We start from the raw sequence: 22,328 nt of genomic DNA, 5'->3' as shown, positions 1-22,328 counted from the left end.
TTTTCAATATTTTAACATTTAAGATCTAGTGTTTGTTCATATACTATGATATGAGTTTTAATATCGTGATTTTTTTAGCTTATTAAGGTTCTGATTAATGGTGTTTTCATTAATATTTCATTTTTTTTTAAAACAATTATTGTTTTTCAATATCAAGTTTGTTACACCACCTTTATGTCGTAATTTTGGATAAATGCCCCCACAATCTTCTCATTTATAGAACGCACATACTTGGATCGAGAAATACGAGTGTTGTTTATAAATTACACCCCACATATTTTCTTTGAAACATAAAAAAAAAATAATGTTTGGCATTGATTTTAAAGAAAAGCAATACTTTAAGGTTTGTCACCCATTGTGCATGACTTGGACCCTCAGCTCCAAAAGATGACAGAAATGAATCATTTTTGAACTAAAGATGACGACCAAGTTGAATAAATGCGACGAAGGACGACGTTGCTACCTTTTGTTAGATGGTTACCAAATTTTTTAATGTATATTTCACCAAGGATTAACATCCTTTTTATATGTGACGTGTATGAAACAATGATTCCATAATAGTTATTAATCGGTAGTAATTGAGTTTGATTCACATATATCCATTTATTGTCATGCGAGGGTCGTGATTTGATCACATAATTGTTTATGTGTTCAACTGTAGTCTATTTAATATGATCATGGATCTTTCACAAATTGAAATTAACTCAATCTATTTTTTTTTTAATAATTACAAAAAATAATAAAAGTAATTTAAATTTGTTAGGAATATCGTCCCCTAAAAAAACAAATTTTTAAAATCCAAAATTGAAATAAAATGGGGGCAAAAGTGTAAAAAAGGAAATGAAAAAGAGATAAAGGAGAATGCGGCAACGTCGGTTGGTGAAGGAGGGGGGAAGAAAACTCGTATATGCGTGGTGGCGTCGAACAAAACAACGCATAACGAAAATCTTCACTTCCGAAAATCGATTATTCTGATTCTTTCACATCCAACCAAAACCCTAATCTCCACTCTCATTCTTCTCCAATGAACTATCAAATGGTAGATTCCTCCTTTTTCAAAACCGCAATTCATACACGTTTGCGTTTTTCTTCTTTCAATTTGTTCGGTTTTGTTACTCGCAACTTAAATCTAGATTAACCAAGTAAATTAACATTTGAGTAATATTAAAACTAATATTCTGTTTGTTAAAATAATCTTCATATTATTGGATTAACATTGATTTGATCGATTTTATGTATAATTTAATGCAATTCAGAAAAAAAAAAACTTCAGTATTTTGAAAATCTGATTAGTTGTATTGGATTATCAACCAATCCAAGTGTGTTGGGGTGATTATTACTTGCTCAGTGAACTTTGCTATGCAGAAGTGTGTGTGCACCTTTTGCCAGAAACATGATATCTGCGCTTCAGTTATTTGTAGCACCTACACTTTTGACAGAAGACGTGTCTTACACTGACACATGTGATTACATTTAATTATGTCATTTTCTCAAATTACTACTGGTGTCGATTTGTCAATGTCAGTGTCGTGATTGATAGTGTTATTAGATTATTCTTGATGAATTTCACGTGTCTTTTGATTTTTTGTTGTGGTAGCTCATATATTGTTTCTTACTACGAGTTGTTTATGCGACAGAATGGTGAAGATGCACGCAGAGATTTAAAAAGAAAGCTCCCTCAGATGGATCGAGGGCAAGAACGGAGACCTTATAATTATAATACGAATTCTACAACTTACGATAGGAATGCGCTTCCTCCTGGTAGGTTTAATTTTATGTAATACAACCGAAGACTTGGTTAATGAATTTTGTGAACGTAGTGTCGAGAATAGAGATAATACATTGTACTTTAAATCTCATTGTACCGTAAGAAAGTTGCATTTTTCTTTCATTTTAGAATTTAAATGTACAAAGGAAGGAATCCATGTAAATAAATCAAGCTATACATTACCTTTAGCATTGAAAGGGTTTTTATCCTCCTGCAATTGTGTATGTTAAATGTGTCGATTGTTCAATATGAGTTATCTTTTATTGCTCTGTATGCTTGTAAGCTATAACAATGTTTATCACTATTATTTTATGCTTTCATTTTACAGTTTTTTTTTATGTTTAGTTGATCTTGTGTTACAGGTTGGTTAGGCTGCCCAGCACATGGGCAAGAACTAGGATGCATAATCCCTTCAAAGGTTCCACTTGGTGAATCATTCAATGATCACATTCCAAATAATAAATATACTCCCAAGCAAGCAATTCTTCAACAGAGAGCTTTAGGTAGAGAAGTGAGTTTACCAGATGCCATCAATGTACTTTGTTAATTGCGTTCTGTTTTGGAAAGTTAAGTAGACCTTTTCTAGCAACATAAAGGGAGATAACATGAGCCATTCATATCATTATTTAAGTTCATCGATAGAATTGTTGTTAAATATTTTGATGTGATTTGTTATCTTTTTATGTGATTGACATTATGATTTTGGAAAAAAATGTAAAATGCCAAACCTCTTCTTATTTGTTCATGGGCTTTGCACAATTTTTTTTCCAAGGTAAGTTTTATTGACAGAGCACTGCCTGATTTTCAGTTTAGGATTTGAATAATTGACATAAAAAGCAGGAAGAATAAGGTAACAAGTGTTTTTGCTTGATGGTAATAAATACATAAAAGGCGAGATTTGTAATATAAGGAAGCTTTTACTTTACATGTTCTATCTGTTACCTCACCTGAATAGTTGAACCAAGATTGACATAATAAAATGAAGACTTTAAGCAACTTACGAGTGTCTTTCAGTATTACCGTATTATTGTTTTACATCATGTTCTGTGCATAAGTTGTCTGAGTGCCTTTTCTCTTTTCAGTCTTGTATATAGTTTTGTTGCACCCAGCATTTTAATGCTCAACTCTATTAAATTTGCAGCTTGGTTTAGTGATTGATCTGACAAATACTACTCGTTACTATCCATTATCAGATTGGAGAAAAGAAAGAATACAACATGTCAAGGTAGCATATGATATTTTATGCTATTGTTTTTGAAGCTTCAAATGCAGTTGAATTTATAATTTTGTCTTGCTTTGAATTTATAATTTTGACTTGCTTGTGCAGATAAGATGCCAAGGAAGAGATTCTGTACCTGATGACGAATCTGTACAAAAGTTTTGCAATGAGGTAGCTTCCATTTGTAGCATTAATGTCTCAACTTGCAGTTCACGGGTGTTACTTCTACTCATTCTTTTGTTTAATGCTCAGTCTGATAGTAAAAAGTTTCTATTTTTTTCTTCTTCTTATTGTTAGCATTCCTAGGAATGATGGTACAGTTCACAATAACTCTTTTTGAGGTTTTATGATTTATACTAGTTATACATTCTTTGTAGGTTCTGGATTTTCGCTCCCGAAGACCAAACGCAGAGAAATATATACTTGTACATTGCACTCATGGGCATAATCGTACAGGTTATATGATTGTTCATTTTCTTGTGCGTACAGAATCAATTTCTGTCACTGAGGTGAGTAAAATCATAAATTGTTCAGAGGTTTGTTTCAACAGCCACTTCACTCTAATTTTCTACTTGTACATACTTATGCTTGTTACCTTCCAGGCAATACATAAATTTTCTCAGGCACGTCCTCCAGGAATATACAAGCAGGATTACATCGACTCCTTGTACATGTTTTTTAATGAAAGGAAGCCTGAAAGTCTTGTTTGTCCACAAACTCCAGAATGGAAGAGTCTTCCTGATCCTGACTTTCATGGTGTATCTGTCTCAGCTACTGACAATTATGCAGACATTTTACAGGAGGTACATGCACATTTCGTATGCATAACTTGGTTATCTTTTCAGAAAATATGGTTGCAGCTTGTATGCACATATGATTCTGTCAGTTTAGTTATGTTTTTATTCTATTTCTGTTCAAGAGAATTTGATATAGCCTTTAAATACAATTGGCTTCACTCTGCATCTTTTTGTCTTTCAAGCTATACTTTGATGTATTATACATGCATAACTTTTTGTTGGCGTTGATAAAGAATTTTTTGAACATTTATCTCCCGTCCCAAAACAAGTTTGTCACAACCGGAGAGGAAACTTTTGATTAAGTTATTATATTTCCTTTATTGTTGCAGAAAACAACTGTATTTTGTTGTCTTCCTTGGGTAAATATTTTGCCATTTTGTGTTGCTTGTATTCTGATATGCAGTTTTGTGAATAATTGACTATGAGATTAATATGTTGTCATATTAATATCAAATTTCTTTCTTCGTACCACTTAATTTTTTTGCGTAAGTTTGCTTTGTTGAAATTATCTTTAAGAAACTTCAAAACACTTCAAATTTTTTCTGGGAGTTGTATATTTCCTTATGTTTGTTTGATATTCTAGGAGAATATTGTGAGGAATGAAGTAATGACAAATGATGATGTTTTGGGAGATCCTATTCCTTCAAACCAGCTACGTGCAATGCGAGAAGTTTGCTATCAACTGCTCAAGTTGGGCACAGGGGTGAGTATTCGTGACTATTTGTTGATTTCTGTATATTTGTCTTAAACATGACTCAAGTTCATCATATTTTGTTTAATCAAGTATTATACTTAAGAATGGAATGAAGAGACGTCGCGAATCACTGAACCTGCTATGTTTTTATTTTTCTTGAATGTGACAAACAATCATTTTTAAATAAAGCTTTCCACCTATTTAAATATTATTGAAAATACGATATTTTACACATTGGCAGTGTTGGTAATAGTCCTCACTTTTCAAAACCTATTTGTGACTTATCTCTGTCTCTTTCATATTCATCTTTGGCATGTATGTACCTTTGTAGTTTCTTTTCTATAAATTTCTTAAAATTCATACTTTTTTCATGTATTAGTCACTTCAACCTGTACACACACACACACACACACACACATATATATATATATATTAACATTAACAAGTATCTTTCATCTGAGTTTATTTTTACTTTCTGAAGTGTAGAATGGCTTTTTAATGCTTCGGGTGATGCTCCATCATTTCATAATTAAGGCCCGTTGACATTCCTTTTCAAACTTTAACTTTTTGAAAAGAGCAAAATGACCATCTATTACACAATGACTAATACTATATTTTTGGAATAAAGAATGATGCACATTAACTGTGGATTTTGAAATGGTAAATTATCGAGTATTATTATCCTTTATTGATGCATGACAAATTAGTATAAATATTCTTATTTATCTTCACTTTAGGGCAAATTAGTGGAGTGAAATACTAAGCATTGTTTTGGCTTCCATTTTTGAGTTTGAAGTGATTATATTTTGAACATTAATGTTGAGCTAATGCCCAATGGTTGATTTAAACTTTTTAGAATTATTTCCTATCCTCTCTGTAATATTTCTCTACTCCATTTCTCTAATATTTCTTTACTATATTACTAAAATAATGTTATTCATATCTCTGGTAAGGGGTTGTATGTATTATCTTTAGCTACACAAATTTGATATTGCTATCTTTTCAGGGAAAAGGACTGCATTTTCCCGGATCACACCCTGTTTCTCTGAACAGGTCCAAACTTACCAAATCTGATTATTTTGATTTTTATGGTATCATGAATTATACTTAACTTCTTGACAGGCTTATCTATTACTGAGATATGGACTTTACTTGTTTTTCGATCAATTATTAAAGAAGTAATAATACCCAGAATGTGTTCTAAAATGTCGACTTGCTTTTAATTGACAATTAAAACAATTCTAAAATGTCGACTTGCTTTTAATTTGTTTCAAACTTCAATCATTCCTTGTAAAAGAGCATCTTGTGCTGTCGAGTGTTGATTAATTTCGTTTAGCAATCAATATCTTTTGCAAAACTGGTTTGGCATAAATTTAGCAGTTCTCAGAGTATAGAAGTGCTGGCATTTAATTTGCTATATTAGATCTTCTATTTTCTATCCAGAACCATGTTTCAAATATTGACAATTGAATCAAATGGGGAAGAGGGGTTAAATGTGTAATGTATGCTGCTGGATAGTTAGCTTGTCCCAGGAACATAGCTGATTAGACTTTTTGATGCATAAATTTAGTAGGTTAACATTGTCAATCACTTTTACCTACATACCTGGATTTGTACATAAATTTAGGAGGTTAACATTGTAAATCACTTTTACCTACATAGTACATACCTGGATTCGTGCATAAACAACAAAACAGTTATAACTTGTAACAGGGTCAGAAATGATGTAACGAGATCTTACTAGGAGTGATGCATCAACTCCCACCCTATGATGTAAATGAACTCATGGTTCCACACTAAATTAAACTTTCATCAGTTAAATTTTGAGCTAAATTGTATCAAAACTATCAGAACTGGATTTGTGAGAAATTTGCATAGAATAAAATGGTGCAAGTTCACATTCCAGATTTCTCTCCAAATGTATATTTTAATTTGGCCTCAATTAATCAACATGTTTCATCTATTGTCAAATTATACCTTATCCATAGTATTGAAAGATAATGGGTGAATACTTTTATGATTTATTCCTCAGCCTTTGGCTGGTTTTTATAGAGAGAATACAATTAATGTTCTCCTAGACTAGCCTAGAAAATTGTTACATTGGAAAAATGACATGATGGAATTCTCTAGACTTAACTAGAGAATAATATCATGGGGAACAATTACATAGGGAAATAAATTATTGATGTATTTTCCAACACATAGTAATATGTTTCTTCTGGAGTGGAGTACTTCTCATGCCCTGTATTTTGGGTTCACAGACGTTCCTTTGAGTTTATTATGAATACTCAAAAGAAAACTTCTTTTGCATTAAAAAATATGCTCAATAAACTTAACATGCTGTTCGTCCCAATAGATTTGGTTATGGATCTGTTTGTTAATCCTTAATAGACGCTTTGTGGTCAAATAGCACTTCTATTCCTATACCTGTTTAGTATTTATTATGTTGAGAAAAAGGGAATACTTTCATTTGGTGCAGTTAAGTTCACAGAAGGGGAGAGTAATCATTAAAATATTCATTTTAAATATTTGTATTTGTTAATTATCCACTATGTTGTTGTCAATTGATGTCCGATCAATTTGATTTTGCAGGGAAAATTTGCAACTCTTAAGACAGAGGTATTACTATGCCACATGGAAAGCTGATGGGACACGGTATATGATGCTAATCACTGGGGATGGATGTTATCTGATTGACAGAAAATTTCTTTTCCAAAGGATCTCTATGCGGTTTCCTTGCAGATACTCTAAAGGGGTATATATATTTATTTACTTCACTTTTTTTGTGTGGCCAATTCACTTTATATATATCTGGAAATCTGGAATATCAGTGGCTCCTTAAATTATATACTTCATTCCCTATTGAATAACTCTTGAATGTTTTTTCCTTTTCTTTTTAATCACAAAACCTTCAAGGGTACACCTGAGCGGAATCACCACTACACATTACTAGACGGGGAGATGATTATTGACACGGATCCACATACACATAAGCAAGAAAGAAGATACCTCATTTATGATTTGATAGCAATCAATCAAGTCTCTCTGACACAGGTACACGTTTATTGACAACTGTAGTTTCTAGATCTCACTGACTTCTTGGCTGGTTCATTCTACAATTTTTTTTATTCAGAAATTTACACCAGTCGACTTTTGTTTATACATTTTGCAACCTTTGAGTCTCTAATTTTAGTGTTCAGCCAAACACTGAAGCATGTTGCTGATAAGGTCTTTGAATTAATCAGTTTTATTAATATCTCCCAACAATCCTGCATTGATTGAGCATCCCATAAGCTTCCTAATTGGATTTGAGATTACCTTTAATTTTTGTTGTGGAGCCTTGATTGGGATCACTAAGCAATACATATTAACTCCAGCTACTTATTGCTTATTATAATTAAATAAATTAAAACATCGTTATCAGGGCAGTAGTGTTACTTATTATTATGTTATGAAATTGTAAACCATTTAAAAAATGACACAAAATACACAATAATGCATGCCGAGCTTCTTGTAAGTCTTTGATTAGTGTTTACACATATGCTTGGCAGATTTTTAACTTGACCATTGTGGTTATAATGCATGCAGATGCCATTCTATGAAAGGTGGAAGTTGCTGGAGAAAGAAGTAATTGAGCCTCGTAACATGGAACGAGAAGCCCTTTCCAAGAGTGCAAGTCCTTACTATATATACGACTTGGAACCTTTTGGTGTACGTATAGTGACATTTTCTATTCTATTCTCAGAAACATTTACTAGTAGGATTAGCTCTTTGTTTATATTCTTGTATTTTTGTTTCAGGTAAGGAGGAAGGGTTTTTGGTTACTATCTACTGTGTCAAAGCTCCTTCATAAATTCATTCCAGGCCTCTCACATTCATCAGATGGTCTTGTGTTCCAGGTAATAATTAGAAATTAGTATCTCCCTCAAATACTAAACGTCCCCAGTTGAGCTTGGATGTATAGCATTATTGAGTCAATGAACACTTGGCTTTTAGGAAAACCAGATCTTTGAGGATGACATACAGAATTGTTGCTCTGCCAGTGAGCAGTCCAAATTTTTCCAGTTGGTTCTTGTTTTGAAATATTTGAGTCATTATTGACTATTGAAAAATCTAAATATTGATATACATTTATGGTTTGCAAAAAATATTGACTGACCATGAACATACCATCACAATTATGTACAGATGCTGTCTGGTTTTTCAACCTGTCTGTTTTATTTATGTCCGATTTTGTCAGGGTTGGGATGATCCGTATGTCCCTCGCACACATGAAGGTCTTCTGAAGTGGAAATACCCTGAGATGAACTCTGTTGATTTCCACTTTGAGGTTGTCTATGTACTTTACCTTGAATTCAGAAATCAATTTAGTTCACGTGGTGTTAACTCACCCTATGGTGGTGACAGGTGGGAGCTGGTAATCGACCCCTTCTTTTTCTGTTTGAACATGGAAAGAAGAAGTTAATGGAAGGGAATACTGTTATTTTTAAAGGTTGTGCCCCTTGTTATTTTTTTATACCATTATAATGTTTTTGCTGTCATTTAGGTTGTTGTTGTTGGCAGCTACTTTAAATGAATGATCCAATTTTTGGCTATGCATGGATTGACTTGTGTAGTGAGCTATAAATATTCCTTGATCAAAACTCCATGTCTGCCGGAGTCTGTCTAAACTATAATATAATTCTGGTTGATTAAACAAAATTTTGTATCTGTAAAAAGTAAACAATAAATTTTAATTAATTTTTTGCTCTATATAATTTTCAGATGCAGAAGATATTTCTTTCTATTCAGGGAGGATTATTGAGTGCTACTGGGATGCTGCGGAGCATCACTGGGTCTGTATGCGGATCAGAACGGATAAAGCAACTCCAAATGAATTCATTACCTATAAAAAGGTTATAATGTTACCTTTTCCATTATATTAAATTCTTCTTCATACTATCCATGTTTTTGTTTAATTAGCTCGTGTAAAAACCCTTCTGAACGTTCTTTTCTGTAAAAAAAAATTGGTACAGGTAATGCGAAGCATAAAGGATAATATCACAGAAGAGGTCCTGTTGAATGAGATTAGTGAGATCATTCGACTACCCTTGTATGCGGACAGAATAGACAGGGATATCAAGGCTCACCAGCATATGGTCTCATCACGGCGCAAGTGAGTTATCACAAAAGCAAAGCACGTCCAATATGTGGTAGTACTTAATTGAAGAGCAATCAAGACTAAGTGAACACAAGCAAAGCCGTACAAGTTTTGTTGCCATTCATTCTCAATATCATCCCTTACCTACCTTGGAGAAGAGGTTTAGGTTCTCTGATATTGTTTGTGGTTACTAATTGTTGTTGTATATTAGCAATTTTGCCAATTTTCTTTATTATTTTTTAGCATAAAACAAAGTCAAGTTCCTGAGAGATTGTTGAAAAAAAAAGCTCAACACAAATGGTTCTGAAGGGGATATACAAATATTCCACCTGCTACAAATTAGATTCTCTTCCCCTTTTGTAACCCAAAAAAGAAAAGAAATAAGATGTGTGGTATTTTGACACAATTGTTCCACAATAATTTGATTGGTCAGTGTGCAGTTCAATTACATTTATAATAACTATGTTTAGTAAATGATCAATGAATAGAACAAAGTGTCACAATTCATTCACTATCAACAAAATACAATTAATTGTGATTTTTAGATGTATATTTGAACACAAAGTTGTGGTTAATAAATACTTGTTTCGTCCTAAATTATAAGAAGAAAAAAACCCATTTTCTTTGTCCTAAATTATAAGTAAAAAAGACAAACTTTTGTCCCTTAATTATGTTATTTCAAAAAATCTTTTCCAAAATGAAATTAAGTGCAAATTGCATTTAATTTGTTCTCCCTCTCATTTTTTCTATAGCAAATAATTGATGAAAATTGTTTTTATATGTTCCCATGAAATTAGTTTTAAAGAAAACACAAAAAACTATACTCCAAATTATCATGTTTTAGTTTTCTTAATAAATGTGAAATGATTTTTTTTTCTTATAATTTAAGACGGACAAAGTATTAATGTATTCCCTAAAAAAAAAACATTCATATGTATTGTTTTCTGTGGTAGCCGGGATTCAAACCCCGTACCTTGTATATATTATGCATTGTCCTTACCGAGCTAAGTTCACGGGAACTAAAATTCATAATTCATACGTATATGAACACAATTTAGGTTATTATAATGAATATCATGCATATTTGTTTAAAATATTATGCATATTTGAACACATGAAAAATTAGATGATTATAATGAATATCATGCAAATTTGAACATCTAAAAAAATTATAGTAAATATTCAAAACAATCGTTAATTATGTTCGATGAAAGTTTAATGAATGTTTTTTTCTTTGGTTACATGGATGCTTAATGACTTGATACACTTTTTTTCCTCTAAAAAAAAAAAGACTTGATACACTTTTTTTTTTTTTGAGGGATAGGGTGATGACTTGATACACTTGTGTCTATTTGTTATACACTCAGCGTATTTAGCCATATATTTAAAATATATTACTAACTTAAATTGTTGTCAATTTTTGTGGTCAAACTCATGTGTTAATAGTTTAAATAAGATTCTATGTTAGATCTCTTGAAGGAGAATTTTGAAAGACATAACATGTCTATGTCTTCGTCATCGTGGATATTAAGCATTCTTTAAAATTTATAAATAGAAAAATAAATCACACTTTTTAACTCTTATAAAATTATCTCTTGTACAGATTTAGTCCTTGTACAGCGTATATTTTTGAATGATTTTTCCAAACATATTTAAAACATTATAAAAAAAATTCTCCACTAAATTTTTTAATTTTTTAAAAATTGAATGAATCAAATATAAATTTTATATTAAACATGTGAAACTGGGAATTTCCATTTTTAAATGTCCCAAAACGTAGCAAACAAGAGATAACCCGATTTGAGAATTAGGGCCCAAGTAACCCGAATGAGTCCGGCCCGTATTGTTTGAATATGAACGCCTTTCTTCACCGTCTTCCTCAAACATCCCTAGCCACGCGAATTTCATAGCTGCACCGAAGAGGTAAGTTCTTCTCATCTACTTATTTTCTTGTGTCTGGAATCGAAACTGATCATAAGCACTTATATGAATAAGCGCTTATGCTATAAATTTTTAAATTATGGTGCTGTTCTTTTTAATGATAAATAAAAGTAAATAGTTCAATCAACACATATCACTATAGCTATATGATTAATGTTAGAAAAGGATATTTATATCAATGAAAATTCTTTATAATAAATATGTATTGTATAATAATTGAGTGTTTAATTTGTCTCAGACGATTCCATTGCCAGCTTTGTCTACTATTAAGGTGCCATGTAAGTGCAAATGTCACATTCTGTCTTAATATAACGAAAACACTCCGAGTCAAAACCAAAATATGCGAAATGATTTGGTTGTGGTTGTGTTTTCAGGTCGAGGATATGTGTGAAGAATATCCCTAAACATGTTAGGGAGGATGGACTAAGAAAAGAATTTTCTAAGAAAGGAGAAATAACTGATGTCAAGGTTATCCGTACCAAGTATTATTTCTTTCCTTAAATCATAAAATCATTATTCCAATCCTCATGGAAACTTGTTTAGAATTTTAATTGCTCTGTGTTGTTTACTGTTAATTCAGAAATGGCAAAACTCGACTGTTTGCTTTTATTGGGTTTCGTACAGCCAAGGAAGCGATTTGATATTTTAATAAATCTTTCCTTGACTCGCATAGAATTACTTGTGAGGTCGGTTGTTTATGCCATTAATTTTTTCTTTACTTCTTTCACACCATTATATTATACTGAAACTGAGAGCCATAAAAAATGCTTGACCATGTTTTCATCAACCAAGCAGGTGGCTCATAAACTAGGTGATGCAAATCTTCCTCGACCATGGAGTCGACATTCAAGAAAAAAAGACACTAAAGCGTTCACCCCAGATGTCAACAATTGTGCTAGAGCTAAAGGACATGAAGACAATTCTATGGACATTGATGACCTGAAGCTTCGAGAATTTCTTCAGGTCATGCAATCTCGAGCAACGTCTAAGCTGTGGGCAAATGAAACTTCAGTTGCATCCAATGATGGTAGCAACCAAGCAACATTGAATAAGAAGACTGAAAGAACATCAGTTGCAAACCATCCTATCTTAAGCGACTCACAATTAGATGAGTTACCAAATAACCCTAAATCCAATAAGAAACGTGAGCTTAAGCCTGATGGAGTAATCCCTGATATGGATTATTTCAAGAGTAAAGTGACAACGGAGTGGTCTGATTCTGAAAGCAGTGATGATGACAATAGCGATGACAACAGTGATTCGGCGTCTTCTGATGATGATGACAAAGATAAACATAGTCATGCTACTGAACATAAAGAAAATCGTGGTAATAACCCTTTTGAAAGAACACCAAGAAGTGGTGCTCAAGAGTTAGATCTAGAAGACCAAGAAAATACTGTTGGAAAGGATGTAGCCAATGATAAGTCTCAAGTGAATTCAACTGAGGAAGAGGGGCAATTATCAAATCCAGAAGATAAGAAAGGAGTTTCTGAGCCGTGTCGACTGTTTGTCCGTAATCTGCCATATTCGACCACGTAATTAATCAAATTATTTTATTGATGCATGTTTCATATTATTTTGCCTACTTTTCTCGTTATTGTTTTTCTACAAGAATGAATGTCTTCTGCAAGTTAATTTCAATTGACCTTAATATTTTTTATATTTCTAGTTGGTTTTATATTTTTATTGTTATTCCATTGCAGTGAGGAGGAACTCGAAGAGCATTTCAGTCAGTTTGGCAGTGTCTCACAGGTTCATTTAGTTGTTGATAAGGATACAAAGCGATCCAAAGGAAGAGCTTTTATTCATTTTTCAGTTCCAGAATTTGCAGCCAGGTAACAACTAGATGGATAGAAATTGTTGTCTCACCTTAATTTATACCAACTATTATATTGTAAATCTTTCTTTTTGTTCATGGTTGAGTTGTAGAATTTGTGAGGGAATGCTTTTGAAGCATTAAGTCTTTTTTTTTTTAAAGAATCTTCAGGTTGCAGATGTAGGCATAAATAATCTTTTGTCCAATCCAAGCACTTGGCGAACCTTCCCTTAAAAGCTAGCTATCAAGAGGGAACCAAACCACTTTAACACTCCACTGAGGCACCCCGTTCCATAATACCCAAGTTCTTATCAAAAACTTCCCCACAACCTTATCCACATTCTCGCAGAGTTACTTATTTAGTGGTTATGGTTACTTTAGGGCGTGTCTTTTCAATTTGAAACAATTTCAATTGACTAGCTTTAGAGGAACTGGGAGAATTGAGGAGCAAAAGACTTTATGATGTTGTGTCACCTATCTTCTTTTGTCTTGTTTTTGGCTTTTGTGAATTGTTCATGTCTTCAAGGATTCTTCTCAGTCTTTTAATGTTCATCCATTGTCTATTTAAGGGTGTATTGGCAGACATGTGATGCGTTGGATTTCGCTTGTTGTCTCTACTGTACTTCTGTTGTTAAGGAGGGAATTCCAAGAGTGTCTTGTTTGTGTTCTTTTTCTTTTAAATAATACTTGCAACTAGCAAAAATAATATATTTTTTTATTTAAAAGATCAAAAATTGGATTTTCCACTTGGGCCTTGTCCTGTAAAATGGGATTTAGATCATCTAAAGTTAGTGAAGTGTAAAGCGAGAAAATCAAAGGTTGTTATTTTAACAAACTCATGACTTGTTATAATGTACCTACAATATCTACCTTTGATTTTTTAATTAACGATTGATATTATTCACTTTACACTCTAAAGTGAGTTGCTCATTTTAGAGGAGCCGGATCCTGGAAAATGAAAGGATTACTATATTGTTTTGAGTTATCGAAAAGTTCTAAAACATTCTAAGAACCTCTTGGAATTTATTGGAAATGTTTTCTGCAATGAACTGAAGTGGGTTGGAATTGCATCATTCCACGTCAATTGAATTGTATCTGTAGCTACAACATCAGTAGACTTCAGATAGCTGCTACGTTTAGCAACACTAATACCGTTTCAAAACATAAGCTGGTGCTTGTCATCAAGTTGATTGCAATTAATGCAATTGTATGATAAATGTTTATCAGGGCGCTAGAAGAGTCGGACAATTCAATCTTCCAGGGGAGATTATTGCATGTTATTGCAGCTATACCAATACATTCAAACAATGAAGAGTAAGACATAATATTGCTTCATCAACAGTGTTAAATTGTATATTTGCATTATCATGTATTGTCATTTTATGGTTTACATGTTGTAGGAACAAGAACCAAGGCTCTAAAACTCTCAAACAACGAAGAGTGGAAGAAAGGAAAGCAGCTGAAGCTAAAGGAGATACCAGAGCATGGAATAGTCTGTTCATGCGCCCTGATACAGTATGTTTCCTTACGATGAAATTGAAATTTATGATTCTATTATTTCATCCTTTTTGAGTTGCCAATTTTTCAATAGTTCATTCATGTTTTGAATAATGCTTATTTTATCTTCATATTTTCTATAGAAAGTCACAACTTGTGGCATGATTTCAAATTTTGACGTTGTTCTTTATGTATTTGTTGCTCTAGTTCAGAAGCAAAGCACTTGTTCCTGCACTGTTAGCAACCATTTCCTCATGAAACAAGTCTATTCTATTTTTGGGGAGGGTTTCCTTGTGCTTTGGTTAGGTTTTGGTGTGTGTGTGTGTGGGGGGGGTGATGGTGGGAGCATCACTTGTTGAAGAGGGATGCTCAGTTTATGTTTTGCCCCCAAAACCTGTAGGATTGAACTGTTATAGTCTCACAATGGATATTTCATTGAGGTTGCTATTTCTAGCATGCATAGAGATTGGGCGTGTCAGCTGTTTTATTCTGAAGAACTTTTAGGCGCTTGATTTGAAGAATGGTTGTCTAACTAAACAAAGCGAAACTTGAAGGATAGGACACTTCTTAAATTTTCTTATGTTAGCGGCCAACTCTCGGGTGGGATTTAGTCCCACATCGGATAGATAGGAATCTTGAGAAGAGTTTATAAAGAGGAGGCACTCTTCACCGTACAAGCCGGTTTTTATGGATGAGTTAGGCCTCGATATTCATGACATGGTATCAGAGCCTATCGGGTCCATCGTTGGGCTTCCTGCATCTCCACGCTTCAGGCCCATTGGGCCGGGCTGAAGCGTGAGGGGGGGTGTTAGCGGCCAACTCTCGGGTGGGATTTAGTCCCACATCGGATAGATAGGAATCTTGAGAAGAGTTTATAAAGAGGAGGCACTCTTCACCGTACAAGCCGGTTTTTATGGATGAGTTAGGCCTCGATATTCATGACATGGTATCAGAGCCTATCGGGTCCATCGTTGGGCTTCCTGCATCTCCACGCTTCAGGCCCATTGGGCCGGGCTGAAGCGTGAGGGGGTGTGTTAGCGGCCAACTCTCGGGTGGGATTTAGTCCCACATCGGATAGATAGGAATCTTGAGAAGAGTTTATAAAGAGGAGGCATTCTTCACCGTACAAGCCGGTTTTTATGGATGAGTTAGGCCTCAATATTCATGACATCTTATTCAAAAATAAATCCATGGGACAACTTTTTGTCCCACTCACAACAAATTGGAAAAGTAAAAAAGTAGCCAATCTTTTCATTTTATCCTCAATTGCTATTTTCCCTGAGCTTCTTCCTCTCTCTAATGTACCTTCTGCATTCTTTCGTCCCCTCATGTTCCTCAAAACAACTTGCGTTGTGCATTGATCACCTAACAGAAAATAGAACAAAAGGTTGTGTTGTAATTCAATAACTTGTACTGTGTTATTCTGTTTGTCCAGTCCTGCTAGGTAGATCAAGCACACACTTTGCCAACTGTTGTACTTTGTTTTGGAAGATTACCTGTTTTACTTCTTGTTTTTTTTTTTTAAAGATCTATTTTTCTTCTATTTGTTTATCTCGTCTTGCTTTTCAAATATTTTTCCTTTGCTATAAAAAAATATCCAGGGTTAGTAAGTTTTGCTTCCATACATACATAAAAAAGTATAATTTTTTATATTGGGGTTATGTGGTGTGAGAAACTGTTGAGAACTTTCTTTTATTGAGAAAATAGTTAAAACTATTGATGTTTCCATTTTCCAATGCAGTCATAATTTCATTTTTCCTTGGCATTATAATATTTCCTTTTATTGGTGGGTGCAAATATGTTGTTTTTTAGTGATGGAATTAACATCACTGTCTAATTGATTATACTTCCTAAAATGTTTTTGGTGATGCTGTGTCGCCAGCAGGTTGCTTGTGTGTATTAAGTATATTTTAATCATGTGTTGATGTTAATAGATTGCAGAAAACGCTTCTCGGAAATATGGTGTTAGTAAAAGTGATTTTCTTGATCCAGAAGCTGATGATCTTGCTTCACGTCATTCTCTGGCACAAACTCAAGTGATTTTTGAAACAAAAAATGCATTTAAAAAAGCTGGAGTGAATGTGGAGTCTCTGGAGGAGCTTGTGAATTGTAAAGTTGATGGCGTGAAAAGAAGTAACCATGTACTTTTAGCAAAAAATTTGCCATATGGTGCTACGGAAAATGAACTTGCAAAGATGTTTGGGAAATTTGGTAGTTTGGATAAAATAATTCTCCCCTCGACAAAAACATTGGCCCTGGTATTTTTCCCTCTCCTTATGTTCATGATGTGTCTTATGTATTTTTTATTTTGGGGGGTGGCCGTGTGTACATTTGATAGCTTATTATATAGCCTAGTTTTATTATAATTTCTAATAAAGTTTTCATTCAATTATTTCTCAATTCAACTTTCGATAGTATTTCTTCTTTCATAATATGTGGTTGTGGAACAGTCTTGTGTCCTGATATCCTAAAGAAAAAACAAATAACAATCTTGTGCATGAAGTTATTCTTTTACGTTTTGAAAACTATATTACCATATCGTTAGTGTTTTATTTATATATAATTTTTTAATAATAATAAATATTATGGTCCTTTGGGTTCTACATGTTCTCATCTGCACCATCTGCTGTACATGATGGTAATGTACTGTATTATTGGATTTTTTTTAGAGTAAGGATCTGCTGACACCGGGTGTAAGTTATTAGACTTACTACAAATCTCAGCTGTTAAATATAATGTATCAAATGGCTCATAATATTCCATCTGTGAAATAAAATAAAAATACCTAATTGAGGCACGCGTGTGATTCCGTCTTCGTTGTCATTTCTACTAACATCAAAACCGAATTCATCAGTGTGCCTCACTAATACCTAGACTCAAAGATTAGTACCAAACTTGACATCAATCTCTTGAAGCTTCAATTGGAATTTGTAGATATTATTATGATGCCACATGAAAAAAATCAATCCCAAATTCTAAAACAAGAGCACTTAGCATTGGAGGATTACTTAAATTGACATGATTGAGATATATTTATATGGCCACAAATTTGCACCCAAATTGTCTAATTTCATATTGATGATTGAAGGTTCAACAAACCACAAACTGATAGGAATGAGCTCTAATACTATATGCTATCTATAATCTAAATCTAAAGCCTGATCATTAGGGGAGAAGTGATATGACCCCCAGCTTTAGCTTCTGCAACTCTGAGGAGCGCTGAACAGTGCATTAGTTCAATTAATATATCGTGGTGGGGAGAAAGAAAAAAAAATTGCATGCATGCCTCACTTAAAGTTTTTATTTTTATTTTTTATTTTTTAAAATTTCAATAGATGGAATATATGATTCATTGGATCAATCAAATTGAATGGATGAGATTTGGTATTAAGTCTTTTGATCTACACCTGGTTTCAATGGGTCGTAAGTCGTAACTCTTTTTAATATAAGTATTATGGGAACTTTAATATACTTATAGGCATTTTGTTGCATATTTGTTTTAATTGATTGGTGGAGCTTGTTTTCAGCAACGAGGCATTTTAAAATTTATTGCTTTTATTGTTATTTGTTCATTGTTGAATGAATTGGTAACACTAAATTCTTATTGTTCAAGCTTTGAATTATTTGGAGATGATATTTCAGGTTATTTTTCTTGAACCAGCAGAAGCTAAAGCTGCTTTTAGAGGTTTAGCTTACAAGCGTTACAAGTAAGATCTTTTGTTTCTTTTGGTCACTAGTTCCATGCAGCATTGTTAAGTGATAAGCAATATTTTATTAGCTTCTATGAATAGACAACCATGCATTTATGTTATCTACACTGAATGAATTTATTGTTTCTTTCTCTGTTGAATACGAGTTGATCGTCATAAGAAAGAAAGAGACGACATTTTCCTTGCAAATTGCAATATGTATGATGCTGGTTTGTATTGTGCAAAAGTTAATGTGCTCTGGCTCTCCTGTGTTATTTGAAAAAGGGAAAGGATAAAATCGAAAGAATATTTTTGTGAAAAATATGCGTTTTAAGCACCCAAAAGACAAGTGTGTAGGAGGTGGGGTTAAGTGGACTAAAGCTTGGATTTTGTTAGTTGGGAAGGATTAACACTTTGAGATGTTGCACAACCACAATTTCGTTCTCCCATTCTCTCTTCAGCTGGTAGAATAATCTTGGGAAAAGCAGCACAACCCCCTTTCACTAAGCTAACAATAGGGATCCCATATTTTATTTATTGAAGGTTGTTGACTTGCTTTGCGTTCTATTCGATGCAGTGAGGCTCCGTTATACTTGGAGTGGGCTCCTTCCGATATTCTTACCTCAAAATCAACATCTATAAATAATGAGGTGAATAGTGGAATTGGTGGAAAGGATGTCAAGCGAGTGATATTAGAGAAGGACGTGGAAAGAATATCAGATGCTGATATTGATCCAGACAGAATAGAGGTTTGGCCTATTTTTACCATTCTTTTGCTCTAGTTGTGTTTGGTTTAGTTTGTTTTGATGCATTACTCTTTCGCAAGAATTGATGGAAAATAGAAAAGAGAGAAATGTGAGGTCAATGGATAAAAATAAAATATAAATGCATAGGCCAAGTCGTATATGCAATAAAAGCGACAATAAAAAAATGATAAATTCATTTTACTTTTTATGTTGAACTCCAAATTTTAATATAGATTTCTCAACTAAAAATGTTTTAAATCCGGTCTCTGAACTTCTCAATAATTTATTGTTAGGTCCTTAAACTAACATTTTTAATTGGATCCCTAATTTTATAATCAGGTCTCTGAATTTAGGTATTTTCACAAGTTATTCAAAACTTCAAGAATCTAATTATGAATTATTTAAAAGTTCGAGGACTTGGGTAGTTTTTAATTTCAAGGACTTTACTACAAATTGTAGACATTTCAAGGACCCAATTATTTTGTTCGCTCAGGGGCCTATTTAAAAATTCTCAAATAGTTTTAGGACCTTCTGGGCAATTAAGTTACTTTTTGTTACCGACACAGTCCTTTATGTGGTTAAAATATGAAAGAATGATAGACATTGGAAATACTGGTATTAAACCCTGATAAGTATTAAAACTGAATTTTTCTTTCCTAGGTGATATATATTGTTGTAACTTGAGTTTTTTACCCCTAAACATTTTAAACTTTGTTGAAGGCCCGTAGTCATCTCTTTGTTGTTCATTCAATAATTTCTATGTCAATAAGAAGAGAACTTTGAAGTGCAATATTATTCTGTATTGATTGTCAATTTTGAAGGACGTTTATCCCTTGGTGGACTGTTGATTCTTTGTCCTTGCCTTTAGGGAAGTTGTTTGTTACCACTCTATTTTTGTCCTCCGCAGATTACTATGCAATTCAGTCAATATTTATTTTGAAATTTTGTACATTAACCATTGCTAAATAATCCTTAATTATTGCTCTTCTATCATTTGATGAACCTATCATGCTTCAGGCTCGGTCCCTGTTTGTCAAGAACCTAAATTTCAAGACAACAGATGAAGGTTTGAGGGAACATATCAGGGAACACATGAAGGAGGGGCGGATTTTGAGTGTCAAGGTACATGGATTTAAGTGCTAGGTGACTCATTTTACTTTTGATGACTTGGCTATTTTTCATTTTTTTTTTTTGTTTCGCTGCTTTCTAAAATAGGTGAAGAAGAAGCATTTGAAAAATGGGAAAAATGTTTCTATGGGATTTGGATTTGTTGAGTTTGACTCCACAGAGACTGCTACAAGTGTTTGCAATGATTTACAGGTATTTACAATTACACATTTGAATCAAAAGATGCATGCTATATGTATTTGATTGAAATCCTAATTATAGTTATGGTTGTTTTACAAAGGCTTTTTTTTAATAATCTTTTTGGTTTGGGTATAGGGGACTGTTTTGGACGGTCATGCTCTTATTTTACTACTCTGTCATGTCAAGAATGATGGTAAAGTGTACAAAAGAAAGTTGAGAAAGATAAGAGTTCAACTACGTTGCATGTGAAAAATGTTGTTTTTGAGGCAATAAAGAAGGATCTGAGACAATTATTTAGCCCGTTTGGCCAGGTGATAATTAAAATGATAATTTTAGTACAATTGCTAGCAAATATTCACTCTCAGCCAAAATATGAACATTTAGCTGTATACTACAAGTATTTAATAGTTTTCCTTTCACTCATGTTTGATGACTTGAAAACCGTGCAGATTAAAAGTTTAAGATTACCAATGAAGTTTGGAAATCATAGAGGATTTGCTTTTGTGGAGTATGTTACTCAGCAGGAGGCACAAAATGCACTTACAGCACTCTCAAGTACCCACTTGTATGGAAGACATCTGGTAAGTGAAACTCAGTGATGTATTTGGGAAATTCTGTTTATGGAATCCTCTACCCTTCCACTTGTTTTGGGTGGTGTATATACTTTCAAATTAGATTGCAAATAGTTGAGAAACAGCGGTCCTTATTATTTTCAGGTGATAGAGAGCGCGAATGTCCGTGAGACTTTGGAGGAAAAGCGGGCTCGAACTGCTGCTCAGTTGAATGAACATAGTGGATTTCAAGATACCAAGATATCCAAGAAAAGGAAGGCCATCACCCATCAGTATGTTAGATGAAAGAAATATGAAGTTTGAAAGGTTTCATTAGTGCTTCTTTCAAAAATTGGAGGTTTCTGTATATATCCCAAAGTTCAGGGATGGCAATTTTGTAGATTGTAGTAAATTGTTTAATTTGCCGCTGCTTGGTGTTCTTGTAATTATTACTATTTATTACCATGTTTAAAAGATGCAGTAAAATTATATGGTCATGAATATTGAGTTTGCCTTCCTGTATGGTTAAAAATAACAGTTTTAGGAATTAATTTTATTTATACTAAAACGAGATTTTTGTTTAAAAAGATTCAAGACACTGATGGTGCAAAATTGCTACTGGTGATTTATCAATTCTCATGACAATATGAAAAGCATTATTCGCTACACTTAAAAGCTAATGAATTCAGTAAAGGGACCCAGGCATAATGAAACAATTTACTCACACAAATTGGTCCTCCAACTCACGAGGTCCTCTTCTGAAAATGGCGTGAAAGATATGGAATTATTTTAAAATAATTAGCTAATATCAGTACATAATTATTCAACTCATATCAAACATAAATTCATGAATAAATAAAGTTAGTTATATGGAGGCATTGCATACAACCTCTACTAATGGCTGTGTGTATGGGACTAAACAGTAGCACAAGCTAAATATACTATAGGAACCACAAACAATAACTACAAACCCTTTTGTTTTCTTGCGACATACTATAACATTACCCTGTAAAACCTTGAAAAAAAAATCCAAACAAACACGCGCATAGGATAATAATAATTAATAAATGTATAACCTGCATCATAATTGATGCAAGTTTGTGAATCATATTGGACAAGTGATCTCGCAGTCTTCACCAATGTTGAGTGTGTAGAGATGTAA

General features: G+C 33.3%; 1 protein-coding gene and 1 pseudogene across 2 annotated transcripts; both read left to right on the top strand.

The window, feature by feature from the left end:
* Window positions 1–843: 843 nt before the first annotated feature.
* On the top strand, window positions 844–10,038 carry LOC112416516 (mRNA-capping enzyme). 2 transcript variants are annotated; one of them, XM_024770537.2, is made up of 17 exons: window positions 845–1,039; window positions 1,638–1,761; window positions 2,131–2,279; window positions 2,910–2,993; window positions 3,096–3,158; window positions 3,365–3,496; window positions 3,590–3,790; window positions 4,368–4,487; window positions 5,485–5,531; window positions 7,071–7,233; window positions 7,395–7,532; window positions 8,067–8,189; window positions 8,279–8,377; window positions 8,719–8,808; window positions 8,886–8,970; window positions 9,243–9,373; window positions 9,494–10,038. In XM_024770537.2, exons 1-17 carry the CDS (start codon window positions 1,025–1,027, stop codon window positions 9,635–9,637), a joined length of 1,908 nt encoding a protein of 635 aa, XP_024626305.1. In that variant the 5' UTR covers window positions 845–1,024; the 3' UTR covers window positions 9,638–10,038. The 2 variants fall into 2 exon arrangements, with proteins under 2 accessions (XP_024626306.1, XP_024626305.1); XM_024770538.2 differs by lacking the exons at window positions 8,719–8,808; window positions 8,886–8,970 and having other exon boundaries at window positions 844–1,039; window positions 9,494–9,635.
* Window positions 10,039–11,396: 1,358 nt separating this feature from the next.
* LOC25499103 (multiple RNA-binding domain-containing protein 1-like) lies at window positions 11,397–21,682 on the top strand (annotated as a pseudogene).
* Window positions 21,683–22,328: the final 646 nt, after the last annotated feature.

The sequence above is a fragment of the Medicago truncatula genome, chromosome 7 (genome assembly GCF_003473485.1).
Source record: "Medicago truncatula cultivar Jemalong A17 chromosome 7, MtrunA17r5.0-ANR, whole genome shotgun sequence".
Lineage (NCBI taxonomy): Eukaryota > Viridiplantae > Streptophyta > Magnoliopsida > Fabales > Fabaceae > Medicago > Medicago truncatula.
The sequence above is the reverse complement of the archived record's forward strand: the minus strand, read 5'-3'. Positions and strand labels throughout refer to the sequence as shown.

Bases quoted from the DNA above. Each gene is read 5' to 3' on its own strand.
- LOC112416516 (XM_024770537.2), top strand. The intron at 4,488-5,484 runs GTGAGTATTCGT...CTATCTTTTCAG, and splicing joins TGCTCAAGTTGGGCACAGGG to GGAAAAGGACTGCATTTTCC. The intron at 5,532-7,070 runs GTCCAAACTTAC...TTGATTTTGCAG, and splicing joins CACCCTGTTTCTCTGAACAG to GGAAAATTTGCAACTCTTAA.